Source organism: Miscanthus floridulus, chromosome 13 (assembly GCF_019320115.1).
Source record: "Miscanthus floridulus cultivar M001 chromosome 13, ASM1932011v1, whole genome shotgun sequence".
Lineage (NCBI taxonomy): Eukaryota > Viridiplantae > Streptophyta > Magnoliopsida > Poales > Poaceae > Miscanthus > Miscanthus floridulus.
Window position 1 is genome coordinate 32,758,180 of NC_089592.1, and position 20,790 is coordinate 32,778,969.

General features: G+C 46.3%; 2 protein-coding genes and 1 long non-coding RNA gene across 3 annotated transcripts; 1 reads left to right on the plus strand and 2 right to left on the minus strand.

Annotated features, from left to right (window-relative positions):
• Positions 1-1,063: 1,063 nt before the first annotated feature.
• On the minus strand, positions 1,064-4,379 carry LOC136501646 (AUGMIN subunit 1-like). The gene is made up of 5 exons (XM_066497156.1): positions 3,877-4,379; positions 3,043-3,177; positions 2,807-2,933; positions 1,554-1,691; positions 1,064-1,467 (listed from the first exon to the last, which is right to left on the minus strand). Exons 1-5 carry the CDS (start codon positions 4,314-4,316, stop codon positions 1,357-1,359), a joined length of 951 nt encoding a protein of 316 aa, XP_066353253.1. The 5' UTR covers positions 4,317-4,379; the 3' UTR covers positions 1,064-1,356.
• Positions 4,380-6,057: 1,678 nt separating this feature from the next.
• On the plus strand, positions 6,058-8,083 carry LOC136501717 (uncharacterized). The gene is made up of 4 exons (XR_010770352.1): positions 6,058-6,430; positions 6,872-7,056; positions 7,561-7,622; positions 7,746-8,083. It is a non-coding gene; the product is annotated as an uncharacterized lncRNA (long non-coding RNA).
• Positions 8,084-9,298: 1,215 nt separating this feature from the next.
• On the minus strand, positions 9,299-20,713 carry LOC136500988 (indole-3-glycerol phosphate synthase, chloroplastic-like). Its single transcript, XM_066496478.1, has 10 exons — positions 20,406-20,713; positions 19,625-19,822; positions 12,343-12,519; positions 12,184-12,258; positions 12,060-12,104; positions 11,805-11,969; positions 11,103-11,181; positions 10,849-10,928; positions 9,919-9,987; positions 9,299-9,575 (listed from the first exon to the last, which is right to left on the minus strand). Exons 1-10 carry the CDS (start codon positions 20,550-20,552, stop codon positions 9,492-9,494), a joined length of 1,119 nt encoding a protein of 372 aa, XP_066352575.1. The 5' UTR covers positions 20,553-20,713; the 3' UTR covers positions 9,299-9,491.
• Between the last annotated feature and the right edge of the window lie 77 nt (positions 20,714-20,790).

The following is a 20,790-nucleotide window of genomic DNA, read 5'->3' on the forward strand; positions in this document are numbered from 1 at the left end:
CTGTCATATATTCTGTAAAATTTGATGTACACACTTTTCCTATTTTCCTGGTACCTGCCACTAAAATCTAAAAGCCAACACTGAAGGAAACAAGATCACACTATGCAATGCACTAGGGGAAAATGCTCAAATTGTTGAAAGCTTTTCTTATTTATTAAAAAAAATGCTATAGTTTTGTATGTTCCATAAATCACATGCTAAACAAAGAATTTCAGCTTAGTACCAACAATGATAAACTAAAGAATAAATCATGAACACGAAGCAAGCTTAAATCAACAAAAATGTCAACAAGAAAATAACCAGCAGTCCTGTAGACCTTTTCTTCATTACTATATTTGCTTCTGAGGTTTCATTATACATAGCATTACAGACCACGCACAGTTTACAGGAAACAGGCTAAGGCAAGACAAGGAACAAATGTTAGCATCAGGGGGTAGAATAGTGTAATCAGAACATTTAAACAAGATGTGCATCACATTTATACATGTAGAGCTCGTGCCCAAAAGATTGTCTTCACATTTGTATGATGTCATCTACCTCCTGCAATGAAAAATACAATTCTAACAGAACTGTTGTCATGCAAAGCAACACTATAAGTAAAATTAAATTTCACGTCAAACAATGTCCTGTAGAAAAACAGAATGTGAAAGGAAAAAAGAATACAAATTTCTCATGGCATTAAGAAAAATGAAACATGCCTTTGTATTGGAGAAAGTAGACACATGAAGAAATCATTTGCAGTCTCTCCAAAAAATCTGCCCAGGAATATATGGCACGCTTATCCTTAATTTGTCTGCCTTCCATGATTATAGCCAAAATCTGGTAAAGAGCGTATCTCTGGGCTAGAGCATCAAGGGATCCAATTTTAGAACTAAATATCTAATGCCACTGAAAGATTTATTACCCTCGTTCCACTATTTAAAAAAAACAATATTTAATCATACATAAATCACAGAATACAAAGTGTTAACCTCAGCAATTGAGTTTTTTTCCAATGCTAGAAACAAATTTGGTATGGATATGATATAATGCATGAAAGGCAAGAGAAACAAGAACATGCATACGCTATCACAACTGTATGTCCATTAAAACATCATACAGCTCATCTCTAGACAAGCTGGTCGTCCAAAATCACATTCACATTAAGGCAACACACACACATACACAACAGGCCAAGATCAATGGCGAGTGTCTTGGTTGTCGCTAAGATCATTACTGCAACAGAACTTAATTTCTATGGTGAAGATAGAGATGTTACACAATTATTTAAGAAAGTCACAAATTACAAGGAAGTTAATTACCATTCACCTTTAATCAATGCCAACATGTAAGATACACCAAATAAAACTATGCACATTATAGGCCAGTTGTGGTTAGAGCAGATTGCAACACATCTTCTAGGTACTTCTCTGCGGCTGCATACTGCCTCTTTTTGTCCTCTATAGCTAGTGCAGCTAGAGCTTTATCCTGATTACAAATTTCCAAAGTACCCAATAATTAGCAATGGATTCCATCAGAAAAAAAAAGAACAAAACAAAAGGCAAAAGGCATACTGGAGGTAAATCCTGGTAGCTCCTTAATGTATCGGCTATGGGTTTTGTCTTCCTCTCGAGATCCTTCTTATGCTCAGCCATTTCCATCAACACGCCATGATTGATCTCCGGTGTATAACCCACTCGATTAAGCATTGCCTGATAATGATAGGAAGACAACAAATCTGTAAGGCGTCGAAGCAGATTTGCTAATCAGAGAACAGTGTGTATCAAATAGCAAGGAAGCTGAGCTAGTCAGTTAGTCAAGGGTGTGGATGTATGCCTAGACCACCCAAGTTAATGTCCTCATCAAGGCGAATATGGGTGCCTATTTTCTTCTTAATAAAATGCCACCTAATTACCCCTAGGTTGGTCTCTTTTTTTGTTTATTTTTTTTTATCAAATAGCACACAACTTGGCCTACAAAGAGGTAAGCAGCTCTTGGTAAGAATGAAAAACAAATACCACATCAACTCTAAAATGGTGGTAAAAACCTATTTGTAGTAACAATATCAGATCTTAATGTCAGATTTTTCAATTTGCAGTTATGACTTTGTTCATAGCTTGTTATCCATAATCAATCATGGTATTGAAAACATGTAATGGAGAAATGTATTATTATTTCAAAGCTTCACAACCTATACAAATTATGTTTATTATTCCTGTTTCCAACAATCCGGCCAAACGTATACATCTCTAGATCCTCATGTCTACATGGAAGACTGAAGGTAGCTTAGCATATATATTCGAGGGATATGCTCAACTGCACATAGAGCCAAGAATTATGAAGTTAGCAGTTACACATTGCTTCAGCCCAACTTTATAAAGGCATGTCCCTTGAAAACTAGAAGTTCCATCCTACTAAGGAAACGAATCCAGCAAACGTAGATTTGAACAAACAACACTTGCTGAAACACAAAGTTCAATCAGAAAGGCTGGCTACATAATTGCATAACAACTGTGGTAAGTCTATCAAAGCTTCTTACAATCCAGAAGTACCTTAATGATTTGGGCGTTGCACCTTCTGATCAACAATCGTATATTAGAATTACTGTAGCTAATAATTAACCAATACATGAAATTGACAGCTTACTAGTTATTGCAATAGTTGACAGTTTCTAGCAAAAAAGAACAAGCATAGGTTTCTTTACGAATGAAAAATATCAGCACAAGTTTGTTTAGGGATTGTCATCCACACCTAGCATGTGAAATCAAGAACAGGAAGCGCAAGCAAAAGCCAACTCCTAATATAAATCATACAAAATGCTATTCACCTTATAATTTGAGACTTGGAGGATATACTGCCGCTCCTTGGAGTCCATCATAACAAGCTTTGTTTGCCAATCCGCCACTTGGTCCACTTGTTGCTTCTCCAAATCATTTTTAAATTTCTCCAGCATCCTAGAAACAACAAGTACTTATCATGTTTGACACAGAAAACTAGGTGACAATGATTAGTAACTAGTGACAGTGAGCACTCCAACTATGAAATGAACAGGTTTCCACTCACTTCTTCAGCTCAGTAAGCTTGTTTATGGCCTTCCGCGTGTAATCAAGTAGTGCCTTTGACTCCTTATGCACTTTGTCCCTCTTCTCCTCCACCTCTGGTCGCCTCAAAGACAAGTCTGCACTTGCCACCACAAAGCTGCATGACAAATATTTTAGAAAATAGTCAAAAAAATGCCAAACAAAAAAGAATGACATAACAGTTCCTATACCACCCAAAGACCAAAACGTCACTGGCTTCCTCAGAGTTTATGACAAAGCAGCTAAATCAGATACAATACATACATTCAGAGAAATTTCTTGTAAGGGCATAGTTTTACATGTTTGCCAATTTATATTTTTGCTTTGACCTTTGAGTTCCATGAAGTCATGTTAGTTTAGTCTCAATTTAGTGTGGATCCAAACCAAACATAAATGCAAAAATAGCAGAGTGCCTCCAGTCAAGCATCGGTTTTGTTCATTTCTGTGGATCAGAAGCTGGAGGGCATTAAAGGTTGAGGAGAGATGTGGCTTCTTGTAACAAATGTTGGCAGTTTGTCATGGTTGTAAGGCAGCCCTTTATTTGGTTTTGTTCTGGATTCGAAATGATTGGCTTAAAGCCAGCGCGTAATCTGAATTGTTGTCCTTTCATCTCTATGAAAGACGAGGCATGGCCCTAAAACTCTAAAAAAAAATTGGAAGATTCATCGTTCATGCAATGGCAGTAATAAAATTCCAAACACTAAACATATGTACCCGTCCGAAGTACAGATCTCTCAATCATTGCGTCTTCAGAGAAAATAAGAGCTATGTCGTTTGGATAATGCGATACTCGCGGAACCTTAGAGCAACGAGTCACCTGCTCATCTCGGTGTCACGGATGGCGAGGAGGTTAGCGACTGCAGCGACGGCTCGTGCCGCCGCGACTGCAGGTGGGGGGAGCGCGTCCCTCGCGAGCCCCGCCCGCTCGAGAGCCTCCCGCAACCGCGCCGCCTCGGCGCGGTACTCGGCCGCCTGCGCACGCAGCCCCGCAGCCGCGATTCCGGCGGCGTGGGACCGCGCTTGCGACGCAGAGGCCAGCGCGCGGAGGTAAGCCACCCCGCGCGCTGTGGGGTCGGGCCCCAGCGACAGCTCCGCCGCCGCACCTCCGCCGCCGCCTCGCCCTACCGCCCCGCCCGCGACTCCCGCCTCCGCGGCGAGGGAGGCCAGCCACGCATTTACCTCGGCGACGGCGGAGGAGGAGGAGGCGGACGAGAGTGCCGAGGTGGTGGGGTCGAGGTGCTCGGCGGCGTGATCCATAGGAGCGAGCGGGTGGATCAGTGGGTGGCCGGCGACACGGAGGAGAGGAAATCAGAGGTTGGTGTTTAAATTTGTGGAGATTTATTTCCCCGGAAATGGAAGGAGTGGACTGTGAAGTAGGCTCATGTTGTCTGTTGGGCCTAGCCAATTCTTGGCTGGAATTAACTCTGGGCTTGCTCTGGGCCTCTGTCAAACAAATGCACACTTTTAATTTCTAAAAACAGTTTCTCCTCTCAAAACAACAAAACACCAGTCACTATGGTTAACCCATGCAAGCTCAATCCATGTGCTTTGGAATGATTTGGTATGGAATTTAGTTTAAATTTCACGCCAAACCAGGAGCCTGATAGCCTGTCACCCATACAGGTTCGTGGCGAACATTGTGGTTCTAAAGGCCTCGTCTCCCAAGTTGCCTGTGCACTCAGACGTTCGTGAGACTATGAAACTCAGAGATAGCAACAACATAGAGTGAGAGGTGGTGCGTATGCGCGGTGTGTTCACGAGACAGGCAAGGGGCGCCTTTGTTAGTGGAGAAGGTGCAACGGGTGCGAGACATTAGGCCAGTTTCAATAGAGTTTTATCAGAGTTTCATGGGCATTAAATAGGCTGATATGGCACCGTATTGATAAAGAGAGAGATGATAAGAGTTTCATGGAAGTAGAGAGAGTTTCATGGGGATGAAACTCTTATATACTATTTCCAAAATATGGATACATGGGTAACAAGGCCATGAAATTCCCATTGAGACTGGCCTTACTGGAATGAATAATCAAAGAGTAATTAGGTATTACTTCCTTTAATTAGCAGACATTACCCTATGGGGTGTTCGAGTGCAGCCGCAACGGCTACAGCTACAGCAACACGTGAGAGGAGAAAAGACCGCTATAGCTTTTTCTCCTCTCACATTTTATTGTAGCTACAGCCGCTCAAATTTTAATGGTTATCATGCATTACTCCCCACAAGAAAGCTAATGACTCCATTAATGGAATAATCACCGATTAATCAAGCATTGCTTCCAATTAAAAGCCCTGTTCGCTTGGCTTATAAACCATATTTTTTTCAGTCAACGAACAATATTTTTCTCTCACAATAAATCAGTCAACAGTACTTTTAACCATGGCTTATCAGAAGCGAACATGACAATTGCTTCGTTTGACAGATAGTAGCTGTCCTGTATATTACTCCCGCAAGAATGGTTGGTAAGTAATAACTCCATCAATCCATCGATTATTTTGACTGACAAAACCTACCCACCCTGCAGTCATCGTGCACATTCTCACCCCTCAACACTTCACAATAGGTGCACACCGTAGTGACATGAAATAATCATGTACCCTGTTAATTAAGGGCTACTTTGGCAACCAAAAATCCCGCCGGGTCCCTGTGTTTTCCCTGGGACAGAAAACCACGTGACAATGGCCCCGTTTGTACAGCTTATCTGGAAAGCGCTTCCCAGATAAGCTACATAAATAGAGTAAAAATGACGATTAAAATAAGCTGGTCTGATTGAGCTTCTACTTTTTAGTACAAATAGAAGCTGTAGGAATAAACATAACCAAAATAAGCTGCTAAAAACGTAGCGTTTAACTATTGATTTCAGCTTATTTTAGCCGTAAATAGCTTATAAACTGTTCCAAACAGGTCCAATCTCCCTGGGTAATCTGTCGTGCTGTTTGGAAGCACTCCAAACCTGGAATCGCTGCCTGCTTCCCTTCGTTTTCCACGCGGGAGAATTCCACGAGTCATGAGGCCGGGAGCATTTCCCCTTCCCCGACCCCGTCGCTCGCGCATCCAAGTGGCGACTCGCGAGGCCGCCATCTCCCCCGGCAGCTGATGGCCGGCGCATCGCTGCTAGCGTGCATCTCCTGGTGGTTGGCAAGTGGCGTGCATCTCCCGATGGCTGACGATTCATCTCTCGCGAATCGCGACCGTGTCGTTGCCGCCGCAAGATCCACATCTCGGAGCAGCACCTCCACCTCAGCCTCGTCCTTCCAGCATGGCAAAATCTTGTAGATCTTGGGGCGCTGAGCTGCCGCATCCTCCTCCCTACTCCTGCGTCTGGCTAAGCACCACGCCATCGACCTATTTCCATGCCTAGTCCAACTGAAGCGCGGTGAGTATGCCCCTATCGTTCTTGTTTGGTAAGCTGTGAAAAGGATATGCTTGCTTATTTTTCTTGTGATATTGTGCGGTGATTTTTGCGAGATTTGTGATTAATATGTCTACCCGATCAGAACTATTTGCCTAGTTAATTTTATTCATGCTCATAAGTATGCAGGCTGGGTATTGCAAAATTTGTGGTTCTTGTCTAACCGATTCATGGTCAGCAAATCATGGTCAGTGATTCTGGGAAATAGTTGTTTATCACAAAAACCTGAATTTTCGCGTCTGTTTAGCCTGCAAGAAATTGGCGTTCTGAAGAAGTTTAGGAATATGCAGTTGTTCAGGAACGCCTGATGGGTTACATCAATGAATCTGGACACAGATGTGGCTTTTCTTTCAGAACAAAAAATGGAACTCTATTCATTCATCACTAACTCCTTTGTTCATGCAGTACAACATCTGACAAGAAACTGAACTCCTGATTTTATGCGGCCAATCCTGAGAGGAGGGATAGTGACCCGGAGGCAACACATATGTGTGATGCTTGTCTTATCTCAGAACTTTCTTCGATTGCAAGCATGGATCGAGTTTACAAGCATATACCCTCTTATTTGTTTTGTTGCTCCATTTCCTAAGGTAGCGTGTGCTATTGAATGCGCTGTTATTATGACTTAAGCTGAGTAGTTTTTTTACATTATGAGTTTGAAAAGTTTCACAATTTCAAGAAGTTCCTAAATGTTTTAGACTTCAATAATGCTCTTGGTATATATGGCAACTTGGCTGAGTAGTTAGTTGTTGCTTGGTTGATATTTCTGGTGTAGCTCCTGAAGCATGATATATGCATATGTTTTCAACTGTCAGCTGCATATTTTGTTGTCCTTGAAACCATGGTCAGTAAATTTGATTGGTGATGTATCCACAAAATATAAGTACAACACATTGTTAGGTGTTGCTAAAATTTATCTCCTTCCTGAATGTTTACAATTGGCAGTACTTGATCATTCAGTAAAAGATACTTGTGTTACCAACTTATCTGGAACTGAAATTGTGTTACCAGCTTATCTGGAATTGAAAGTATAAATGCTGGTGCACATTCTTGTTCTTGCTTCTCTCCCTGATTTGATTGCTCTCATATACCAGATCTAAAGCCTCGTTCGATTGGAAACTGTAATATAAGATGTGGTCAGGATGATCCAGTGCAGGTGAGTTTGTTGTTGATACACATCCTTTCTAAGCTAATTAAGTTTTGAGGTGGCACAAGATGTCCAGACTTTTAGCCTGTCAATTTGTCTGCCTTTTACTAACAATTTCTTAGTTTGCAACAGACGGCGTACCTGAAGCTAGCAACTTGGTATTATTTGAAACTGGAGGTCGATATGAAAGCTAAAGACACATTGAATTGTTGAAAATAACTTGTAAATTTGTTTAGAAATTACTAAAGTTTGTGATTCATTCTTAAGTTCATTAGTACTGAATTAGGACCTAAGGTGCATAAATTCAACTGAGATGTCGCTCATCAGTTCCTTGGGGAGCTATTTAATAGCTATCACGTTTGTGCCTTACAGAATGTTTGAAGTTTGATTAAGGAAGTATATTTTGAAGTATAACATCTTTTTTGTTTCTTTGTTTTTTGTTTTCAGAATATTTCCATGAACTATGTTTGAATGTGTTTATTTGGAGTTCAAAACATTGTGCAATTTACATTACATGCTTAGAATAAGCAAGCTCATAGTCAATAGCCATAACACACATGCAAGTTCTATAGGTTGCAATTACGACGTGCGGGCTGCCCCAACCGCGAGTTGCCTTGTCAAATCTGTAGTTCTGCACCCCAGCCTATGTTTCCAAACAGCGACATGAATTGAGGGAAGAATGGGAGAATAGCTCCTAGGGAAACGATTATCCAATTAATTCCCCGTAGGGGTTCCGTGCCCTGGGCAAATCGGCCCCTGTTTCCAAAGTAGCCCGTAGTGGTTCTAGTTTTTAAGGGCTATAGAGGCTAACGATTAGACAAGAACAGGGTTGTTTTAATATACACGGACCCCACTTAATGTTAACAGGGACCATTGTGATGTTAATATGCATAAATTCTACTGTACCCACCAATTATATTAGCTGATGAAATATGTTTAATCCTATACCAATGCCTGAGCATTTAGCCATTGAAACTATAAATAAAAAATCTAAGTAATATAGGGGAGAAACTAATCTTATATAAAAAAAATAGAGGTTAAATTATGCTAGCAGAATAGTTTTTCAGTAGCAGAACAATCCAAACACCAGACCATAACACAGAACAAATAATTTTCCCTATTGGAATAATAAAAACATACCATGAAACAATGCATTTTCCATACCGTAACAATAAACAATAAACAGATACCACTGCTTAATGAATTTTCCTTGAATGAAGAATACAAAATATATCACAAAAGAATGGATTTTCCTACTACAAATCAAAATATACCATACAATAGCAAATTTTCGCTCATGGAATAATACAAAAATACACAAGAAACAGTAAATGTTCCTACAAGAACAACAAAAAATTACAAGGGACTAATGATTTTCACTGATGAACATTCCAGAGTACATCAAGGAACAGTGGATTTTATAGACCCATAATATCCACTTAGACCTTGTTTGGATGATGTTGGATTCGCCTCAATCCACATATGTTGGGGTGGATTGGGGTGGAATTTAGTTCAAGTTCCACTACAATCCACCTCAATACATGTGGATTGGTATGAATCCGACTATTAGTCAAATTAAAAAACATAGTGCTAACTAGCTTGGGAGATTCCCTTGTCATATTCAAGTAAAAGCCTCCAATTTCATTTTTCTCAGGTAGCACCCCCTTTGTCATGAACAGATCACATTTGTTTATCACTGAACTAAAGAAATCACTGTATGGAACTTACAAGTGAACATTGTTTTATTCTGCATGTGACATACTTATTAATAAAACCAATGCTCACATGTTATTACTGCAAACCAGGCTATGGCTAACAGCTAGCACTAATACCTCATCACCACCAAACCAAGTACTACTGCAATCTTTGTCCTTTCATTCAGTGCAGCAGTTCTTTGCCAAATAACCCAACAATGGCTCGTCCAGGGCACTCTTGCTTCACCAGGGACTCCCCAACCAAAACCTACAGCAACAACAGGCACACTTCAATTAGCTTCAGTTCATAGCGCACACGTGGACTTGTCAACTGAGAAAACATCACAAACAAGGCATTCCATCCTTCCGTAAATGTATCATTATCTACATAGTTAAGCATTTGAGTTCAAGCAGGTTGTGTGTATTCCAATACTCTACATTGGGGGACAAAAACTGAAGTGAATTAAAGATAAGCTGACAAATGTGTAAACAGTACAGAAAGAGAAGATAAGGCGAAACAATACACTAAGTGGTTCAGAAGATGTTGCCCAAAAGGTTTCTAAAGTCACACGGGACAGAATCTAAATTGACAAGGAACCAAGGGAACTTACAGCAGAAACGCCAGCATTCTGAACATAAGCAACATCATCCGGAGTAAACAGACCTGATTCACCAACAACCTGAAAAGTACAAAGGGAAAAGAGAAACAATCAGCAAGGACCAGATTATGACACCTAATAGTCATATGGATCTGTTTGTTTGAGCTGCAGCTTTTGGTTAGCTCAAAAGTTGGCTTCCTGGCTTTTTGCTATTGGCTTTTGTAATAATTTTTTAGTTTCTCACCACACAAAAAGGCAGCCTCAGAAGCTAGCTTTCTAGCTTTTTAAAAGCCAGATCAACAACTAGGCTGCTCTAGATAGCAGAAGCCAGCAGAAAGCTGAAACAAACAAGTCCTTACTACGGAAACAAAGGAATTAATAGCAATCTAGAAAATGCCCCAGCAATATGCAATACACTACAACTGTAATACCGAATATAAGTTGACATATCTGCTTAAAATAAATTGTCAGTTTCAGTTCATAATCTCTTTCCTGTTTCCCTTTGGCTGTAAAGAAACTTATCTTCACATATGTTCATACAGTAATTGGAGTAATATGTTCAACAAATTGGAAAACAGGCCATTCCAGTGCCTTTTCACATTTCTAAATAAGCTTTCAAATAAACTCCCTCCCTCAAAATAAGATCGCGCGTAGAACACAAAGACAATCAGTATGCATCAAACACCCCCAAAGGCCGAAACCATTATATCTGAGGATTCATTCAATGCATGCATGAAACTCGTAAGGCATACAGGTTAAAAACTGGATATTTACCATGGTTTCCTATTTATCTTTAGAGAATACCACACTTATTTAGCATTGAAATATGGAAGTTCCCATTTGTGTTTTATGTGTCTGAGCCGACAGAGTGTACACACTAGGAACTAGAGCCTGACAAGGTTAATTAATGAATCAAATATACACCCAAGACAATGATATTACCAAAATTCCCTCCTCCCTGATGCTATCACCATGCTTCTCGAGCAATATCTTGGTGTTCGAAGTATCAACAACAAATGTCTCTGCAGTGTAAATAATTTTCAGAAAACAAAACAATAAGCATTCATCAGAAAAAAGGTCCAGAGAAAAAACAAGTGGGACGCATTAGTACTCCGTGAAAAAGAAACGTTCAAACTTAAGATGCTAAGATGTCTTCAACAGAAAAAAGAAAAACAAGCACCAGAAGAATGTCATACCAAGGCTTCGGTTATTGATACCAATAAGCTTAACTCCATTTATCTTCAGCACACGCTCCATCTCTCTTTCATCATGAACCTAAAATATAAATCCCACCAGAATATCAAAATTAAGCTTAGCTTATTGCAGACTACTTGAATTGATCACAATTATGTCTTCTACACCCTCCGTTTCAAATTATAAGTCATTTTGGCTTTCCTAGGTACATAGCTGTTGCTATGCACCTAGATATAAGCTATGTCTATATACATAGCAAGCTATGTACCTAGAAAAGCCAAAACAACTTATAATTTGGAAGGAGGGAGTATTCAGAAAAAGTATTATGAGACCAGCATACAGATCAGCAGGGAATTGTACTATACTCCACACTTTCCGTATGAAGACGCACATGAGAAAATTCATAACATTTCTATTGTCAAATTACTTGTTGAGTATTTGAAATAAAACGCACACAGAATGATGATTAGAGAATAAGTCTTTAACATGATATAGAAGCATAAGCAAACTACTATGGTTCATTCTATCGTGTGAAGTAAACTATGCAATTTTACTAGAAAGGAGAATGTTAAACTTTTTCATCGTGCAAAATAAACTACTATGGTTCATTCTGCCGGCCAACACTGGAAAAGTCAATGTTCAAACTAAGCCAGTTTCTAAGTAATGAGTGGGTACAGCAAAATGAATTGCATAACATGTCGAACCTCAATAAGAGCTGTCATTCCCAACTCTTTGCAAATCTGAAGAAATTGCCTTATGTCAATGTCTGGTAGCACAGCAGCAATTAGTAGAATTGCATCAGCACCCTTAGAGCGAGCATTATAGATTTGCCACTTATCAATGACAAACTCTTTGCAGAGAAGGGGACACTGTATTCACAAAAGAAATTTTTACATCTTGAGCACTATTGGAAACTCATAATCACCCTCACAAAAAATAACACTTAAATGCATCAGTACCTTCACTCCTGAGGTGCGCACCTTCTCAAGATTCTCAAAACTTCCCTGTACAATGGAAGCAAATTGAGTGAAGCCAGGTAAGCATGACATTTATGATCCCCACAGACAATCAATTGAAATATACCTGAAAGTACTTCTCATCCGTCAAAATGCTCAAACATGCAGCTCCATTCTTTTCATAAGCTTGAGCAATTTCAACCTGCAACAGAAAATTACATATTAGTTACATAACCAACCACTGAAACTGACTCTAGGTTTCACAGCTAATGAGCCCAGAACATACAGGATTAAAGTTCTCCCTGAGCACACCCCTACTCGGGGATGCTTTCTTGACCTCAGCAATCAATGCAGGCACCCCATTACGCTTGTAGGCAGCTTCTAAAGCGCCATAGAAGTCTCTTGAAGGAGGGGCTTTCCTTGCAGCCTGAGTCAACTCCTCAAGAGGCTTCTTAGCATGCCCCTGCGCAAGACCAGTACAATCTGTTAAACATCATATAGTGAAAGCTTATGAAATAGTGACCATTACGTAAGAGTATGTAGGTCAACCATATGAAAATAGCTTAATTAGGTTTTTCATGAAATATACTTTAACAATGCAAAGTTTAATGCATTGGTGGTACATTTTTATAAAGACATAATCAATGATTTAGATTGCAGAATGTGAGCAAAATCAATAGACCTATCTTTAGTGAGAGGATGTCAAGCGCCTTGGCACTCAACGACGGCGGCCCGCGACTAAGTAGTTCATAGTCGCGCTCCAGTCCTCACCGCGAGGTTATACCCCTCTGCTGGTGGCTTAGCGAGAGTAGAGGTAGGAGATTAGATGATAACTGATTCCCCCTTCATTGTTTGGAGTCCCGGGAATATATGAGCCAACCGGCTAACAAACTTGGAAACAAACGATCCTAATTTTAAGGCCTAATTTTCTCCTAGCCACTGGGTCCGGCCCTGCCATCCTCGTCCGAGGTGATCGCGGCCCTTGCCGCGTCGCGCGCTGCTGCCCTGCGGATGTCTCGCGCCCTGCGCTGCCTTGCGAATGTCCGGCCCCACATGACATCTCTCCCCTCCTCGAGAAGCAGCTCGTCCTCGAGCTGGAAGCTTGGAAATTGCTCGCGGAACGTGTCGAGGTCTTCCCAGGTCGCCGACTCCGGCGGTTCGCCGCGCCAGTGGACGAGCAGCTGGCGAACGCCGCGCGCCAAGCGAGCCCGCTCAACCCGAGCCGGCTCTGGAGTTACCACGCCATGGTGGATGTGTGGCAGTGCAGGTGGAGTCGACGGAGGCACGCCGCTGAACTTCTTGAGGGCGCTCACATGGAACACGTCATGGATGCGAGCCTGCGGCGGAAGGTCCAAACGTACAGCCACATCGTTGATGAGCTCGGCGACGCGGTAGGGCCCGATGTAGCGCGGCTTTAGCTTGCCTGTAGTAGCCTGGGGTAGGGAGGACATGGTGCGCTGTCGGAGGCGCAGCAACGCCCAATCGCCCACCTGATAAGACACTTGTCGATGATGCGGATCGTAGTGGTGCTTCTGAACAATCTGCGCCTGTTCCAGGCGATAGCGGACGTCGGCGAGAAAGGCTTCGCGTTCCTCCATGTCGCGAGCCACGGCAGCAACCCGAGTCTCTCCCGGCTCGTAAGAGCGGATGGTGGGTGGGTCGCGGCCGTACACCACGCGGAACGGGGTCTCCCGGAGCGAGGACTGGTAGGCCGTGTTATACACGTACTCAGCCCAGGGAAGCCACCGTAACCATTGCCGGGGTCGGTCTCCCGTGAAGCAACGCAGGTACATGACGATGATGCGGTTGGCCGCCTCCGTCTGGCCGTCAGACTGAGGGTGGAAGGCGGACGTCATGTGCAGCTTGGTGCCCATCAGCCTCATGAGCTCGCGCCAAAACAGCGAGGTGAACACTAGGTCGCGGTCCGAGACCACGGACTACGACATGCCGTGGAGGCGCACAATGTCGGTGAAGAACGCCTGGGCCACGGTCTCGGCGGTGTACGGGTGCGCCAAGGGGATGAAGTGGCAGTACTTGCTGAAGCGGTCGACGACAGAGAGGATCACCGACTTCCCGGTCACTCGCGGCAAGGCCTCCACGAAATCAAGGCCGATGTCGGCCCAGACGATGGTAGGGATGGGCAGCGGCAGGAGGAGCCCGAAGGGGTGGAGGTGCTCCGACTTGTACCTCTGGCAAGTGACGCGGTCCCGAACAAAGTCCTGCACACAGCGACGCATGTTGGGAAAATGAAAATCGCGGCGTAGTCGATGCAGCGTGCGCTGGACACCCTCATGTCCGTCGTCGTGGACGGCCGCCACGATCTCCTGCAGCAGCGGCGAGGCCGGCGGTATGTAGAGCCGCCCGTCGTAGGTGACCAGGCCGTCAGAGAGCGCCCATGGTGCGGCGCGCGTGCCCGCGCTGATCTCGTCGTGGACAGCCACCAAGGCCGGATCCGTGGCCTGGGCGTGGCGGAGGCGGCTGATGAAGTCGAAGCGGGGGCCCGAGACTGCCATGAGCGCGCCCGTAGAGTCCTCCTCGGTGTCGCGGCGTGAGAGGGCATCGTCCACCGTGTTCGTCGCGCCGGACTTGTACTCAACGGTGAAATAAAAGCCCAGCAGCTTGCCGACCCAGTGATGCTGGGGAATAGTCGCGAGGCGCTGGTCGAGGAGGTACTTGAGACTGTAGTGGTCCGTCTTGACGATGAAGCGGCGCCCCCATAGGTACGGTCGCCAATGGCGGACGGCGAGGACGAGGCCGATCAGTTCCCGCTCATAGGCCGCAAGGGAACGATGGCGAGGCGCCACCGGCCGACTGAAGAATGCAATCGGGTGCGCCTCCTGGATGAGCACCGCCCCGAAGCCGTAAGTGGACACGTCACACTCCACGATGAAGGGCCTGGAGAAGTCTGGCAAGGCCAGCACAGGGGCTGACGTCACCGCCCCTTTGAGGGCTGTGAAGGCCGCCGCGGCGTCGTCGTTCCATGTGAACCCCTCCTTCAGGAGCGCGGTGAGGGGTGCGGCGATGGCGCCGTAGTTGTGGACGAATTTCCTGTAGTAGCCCACCAGCCTGAGGAAGCCGCGCACCGCGCGCGCAGAGCGAGGCCGCGGCCACTCATGGATGGCTTGGACCTTGGCGGGATCCATCGCCACGCCGGATGCGGAGATGATGTGGCCGAGGTAGCTGACGGAGTCGACGCCGAACGAGCACTTGGACCTCTTCACAAAGAGGCGGTGTTGGCGCAAAATGGTGAGGATGACGCGGAGGTGTCGAAGATGGTCCGCCCAGCTCTTGCTGTAAATCAAAATATCGTCGAAGAAAACGAGGACAAACCAGCGGAGGTGAGCGTGGAGCACGTCGTTCATGAGCGCTTGGAAAGTTGCTGGGGCGTTGCACAGCCCGAACGGCATGACCAAGAACTCGTAGAGGCCGTCGTGGGTGCGGAACGCCGTCTTGTGGACGTCCTCCGGCCGCATCCGCACCTGGTGGTACCCCGACCGAAGGTCGAGCTTGGTGAAGAAGCGCGCGCCATGGAGCTCGTCCAGGAGCTCGTCGACGACGGGGATGGGGAACGCGTCCTTGACGGTGAGGGCGTTCAGGGCGCGGTAGTCGACGCAGAAACGCCATGAGCCGTCAGCCTTCTTGACGAGGAGGACCGGTGAGGAGAACGCCGAGTCGCTGCGTCGGACGATGCCCTGGTTGATCATGGCGGCGCATTGGCATTCTAGCTCGTCCTTGTGGGCCGCCGGGTAGCGGTAAGGACGGACGGCCATAGGAGGAGCGTCCGGCTTGAGAATGATGCTGTGGTCGCGGGCGCGGGGTGGGGGCAGTCCCACGGGCTCGGCGAAGACGTCCTCAAAGGTGGCCAGCAGCTCGTCAAGGAGGGACGTGCTGGCCGTCGCGGAGTGGAGTCCTGGCACACTGGAAGGCGGCACCCCGGTCCAGCAGAAGTCACGCCCCCGTAGCTGGAACGACATGGTGTGCTTGGCGAAGTCCCAGACAATCGGTCCGAGGGTGGCCATCCATTGGGTGCCTAGCACCAGATCGTATCCTGCAAGGGGCATGACAAAGAGGTCGATGTTGAAGTCAGTGCCGTGGACGAAGACTGGTGCGGCCCGAATGACGCCAGGGCATGTGATCCGCTCGCCATTGGCCACGATCGCCGTGAGTCGAGGCCGGGGCTGGACCGTCAGCCCGGTGCGTGGCGCGGCGCTGGCGGCAATGAAGTTGTGGGTAGACCCACTGTCGAGGAGGGCGACGAGCGTGGTACCGCCCAGCGAGACGGCGATCTGCAACGTCCCGCCGAACGGCACTCTGGCCACTGCGTGCAGGGACAAGATCGGCGACTCCGTCTCCTGCTCGTCGGTCGCGGCTGCTTCGTCGGTGTCAGAGATCTCCACGCCGCCGATGTGGAAGATGCGCCGGCAGACGCGATTGTGCCCCCTGGTGTACTTTTCGTTGCAGTTGTAGCAGAGGCCCAAGCGGCGGCGCTCCTCCTGCTCCTCCTTGGAGAGGCGCTTCGCCGGCCGACCCTCTCCCTGGTTCGCAGGCACCGGAGCCTTATCGGTGGCGGCCGTGGGCGCTGGGAGGACCGGACGCGATCCCGGTGCTCCCAGGACGCCGCGCGCAGGACCCTTGGCCGGAGCGGCGGTGTACTGTTCCATGAGCTCGAACTGCCGGGCAAGGCTCATGGCGGCCGCAAGGGTTTGCGGGTTTTGCATCTGGACCTGGAGGCTGAGTGGCGGCAAGAGCCCCCCCGTGAAGAGCTGAACCCTCTGTGCCTTGTCAAGGCGACCGGCGCGGGGAAGCAATGCCTGAAAGCGGTCCTGGTAGTCGGTCACCGTCCCCGTGCGGCGGCAGGCCGACAGCTCGAAGAGGGGCGCCGAACGGAGCGGGGGCCCATAGCGTAGGTTGAGGAGCTCCGTGAAGCGCGGCCATGTCGGCGTGCCCCCGTCCTCCTGGACCTGCATGTACCACAGTTGGGCTCCCTCCTGGAGATTGTACGATGCCATCCAAACGCGCTCCTCGTGCATGATCCGCTGCTGCAAGAAGGACTCACATTTGTTGATGAAGATCAGCGGGTCACTCTTGCCGTCGTAGTGCGGGAATTCGGGGCGCCAGTGCTTCGGCGGCCGATCTTGGTGGTGTTCGCCCGTGCCCAGGCGCCCTTCGGATGCCAAGGAGCCGTTGACGGAGAGATCATGGATCGCCTTCGCGTTGGCCTCGATCGACTTGTGCATCAGTTCCATGTTCTTGGTGAGCGCGTCGATGGACGCCTTGAGATCGTCTCCCATGTCGTCGGCGGAGCAGGAAGCGACAGACGACGAGGGTGGAGATGCGGCGGCGGCGGATGGTGGTGGGGCTTCGGTGGTTGACGGCGGGGCGGGCTGGGCGGCAGCGGAGGAGGAAGCAGATCGACGAGACCTAGATACCAGGTTGTCAAGCGCCTTGGCACTCAACGACGGCGGCCCGCGACTACGTAGTTCGTAGTCGCGCTCCAGTCCTCACCGCGAGGTTATACCCCTCTGCTGGTGGCTTAACGAGAGTAGAGGTAGGAGATTAGATGATAACTGATTCCCCCTTCATTGTTTGGAGTCCCGGGAATATATGAGCCAACCGGCTAACAAACTTGGAAACAAACGATCCTAATTTTAAGGCCTAATTTTCTCCTAGCCACTGGGTCCGGCCCTGCCATCCTCGTCCGAGGTGATCGCGGCCCTTGCCGCGTCGCGCGCTGCTGCCCTGCGGATGTCTCGCGCCCTGCGTTGCCTTGCGAATGTCCGGCCCCACATGACAGAGGAAGTATATAGAAAAGAATCCCTAACACAGGAAAAAAACAGTACAAGCATGGCATCAAGCACCTTTGATTTAAATTACAAAGATTATATAACAGCCCTCGCAAGGGAAAGGGATCAAACATTGCACAAAACTGTAGTCAACAATATGAATAAAGTGTGAAGAACTTTCTTCTGGCAAGGAGGACGTACAAACTACAAAGAGAAAATACCACCTGGTAAAGTGGACTAGAATCTATAAAAACAAGAAGGGTGGATTGGGTATTAAATACATGAGAAAATTGAATATTAATCTGCTATGTAAGTTGTAGTGGAAACTTGAACGAGAGGATGGAATTTGGCAGGAAATTCTTAAAGCCGAGTACATTAAGGAACAATCAATAAAAACATCTACCTTCAAGGATTCTGGAAATGGGAAGAAAACATCAACCTTTTTGTGTCAAATTCCATACTCTGTTTCAACTATGTGAGCAACAAGATATAACGGTTGCCAAATGAATGGAACTCAATTTACAGCTTTCAGTTAGGAGATAGTTCTATACTGAGCTACAAGAACAATGGAGCCAAATATGTTTTGAGACATCAAAATTTCCACTTCCAAGATGACGATGATTTAATCTACTGGAAACTGGAAAGGAACAAGAAGTTCTCTGTTAAACCTCTCTACAATGTCCTGACTATCAATGATGCAGGGCCATCATTAAAACACATTTGGAAAGGAAAATCCATCCCAAAATTATAATCTTTATGTGGTTGATGGAAAATAACGCTGTTCTCACTAAAGATAAAATGCTTAGAAGGAATTAAATTCGAAATCCTAGCTGCTACTTTTGTGTGCAGGATGAAAATATCCCCCACATTTTCTTCCTTTGCCCTGTAGCCAAAGTGGTTTGGTGGAGCATTGGTGCTAATGACAGGCCAAAATGCCTGGCTCAATCCTGGAAAAGTGGACTTAGAAATGACTAATGAATGGTAATCAACTCCATACTTTTGGAGTTGCAGCCATCTGTTAGGCGATCTGGACAACTTGAAACAAAGCTTGCTTTGAAGGGAAGTTAGTGAAAAGCCCTGCAGAAATAATATGTTATGCTTGTTCTCTTATGCGATATTGGACAGGTCTATACCCAAAGGATACGCATGAGATGATGGTAATGCTGCAAGTGCCTACAAGATTTGATCGTGTTGCTGAAGACCCCCTAGCTACTACGACAATCTTACAGCTGGAAGATATCTAGGAGGGCAAAGAAGGCAACAACTGATGGCTGCCGAGATGATGGTGCGCAGCAGAGTTCGCTGTTGTCGGTGTTCTAAATTTTGCTGTCTTCTTTCTGTATTATGTAATAAGTTCCATGATTGGTCAATAGTTGGTAGTTGTTGAGACCAGGATTCTGTTTTCTACTGTCACTTAGTCTGGAGTCGGGTATCTGATGCAGGTACTCCAGCTCTGAGATAAAGTGATAGGGGTTGCCTCTCCTCTAGCCCTCCCCTTTTGTTCACCCTGTCTGTGTCACTTCAAACTCTTGTATTTCTGTTACCGTAATGGAAATGGGGTCTCCTTGGTTTTAAAATATATATAACAGCCCTCGCCATTTGAAAAAATGGTGTGAGCATACTACTTGGTACCTTAAGTCTCATCTCATCATGTATGTTTTGTGGATATAGGACAACAAATATTGGTGCAGCAAACAAGATTCACTCTCTAACTCTGGTCATCCAACTTTGCTACCAAACTGAACCACAAAAGTCCAACGCGTGCACGGAGTTGCAACTGCATACCTCAGCTACTTCAATCTCCTTGTCCCAAATGATCTTCTCTAGGATATTGCGGGGGGCTCCCAGCTCCTCCTCGATCTCCTTCAAGGAGGCAGTGGGGTGGAAGTGCCTGCGGATGCGAATCCCCTGTCTAGCCGCTATGTCATTGAATGACAAGCCATTTTCCCATTGCACCAGCTCCTTTGCGTTCAGCATATCGTCCTGTGCGTAAATAAGCCAAAAAAATGTATCAAACAAGTGAAGCGCACCATGAAGCACATTAACTCAGTATTTATACACCATAAGATTTTACTGATAAAATAACAAATCGGCATTCCATACGGGGCAGGTGGAAAGATTGTGTATTGAGTTAGTTATATCAAGACGAAACGCAACCACACCGAGGGAAACCCAAACTCGTGCCCATCGAATGGGGAAAAGGATACGAAATCTGTCACGGACTGGGCTGCCAAATGGGCCTACCATGGACTGGGCTGCCAATTGAGCTCAGATTAGTGAAGTGTGCACTACAACAGCATCAGGGAGTGCCAGGCAGAGACGGCATCGAATAGAAGTACAGAACAAAAGAAATGCCGAACTCATCTTCTTCCTCTGTCCCTCGTCTAATTCTCTCCAATTTCTCTCTGTTTGTATAAATCTTGGTATATTGTTGAGTGATTCTTGTCTGTGACATCAAGGTCCGTGACAATCGTACCAAGAAAACAGGAAACCTCCACAGCATATCCGCAACATCAGAGTGGAGAAACCAAACAAACCCACAGGAAGAGAATGCAGCAGGGCGTACCATGGGGCCGGCACGGAGCGGGCGGGCGCGGGCGCCGGTGCCGGCGAGGGTGGCGACGCGCGAGGCCCTGGGGGAAGCGCCCCTGGTGCTAGCGACGACGGCGGAGAAGGAAGACCTAATGGATCGCGAGGCGAGGAGAGACTCCATCAAACGTCGAGGACAAGATGGACGGAGGATGGGGATAGGTGATGTGGTGATGGGAACTGGGAGACGGGCGAGCCGACGCTGGGTCTCCTCCACTCTCCTAGGTTGGTGGTCACAGGTGAAATTCTGTCTTATATGGTGGGTGGCGGCGGCCGGAACGGCGACAACGGTCCGAGTCTGCTGCTGACGGTAGGTAGGCTCCAAGAGCGGAAAAAATCAGCATTTGCCATCCTACCCGATG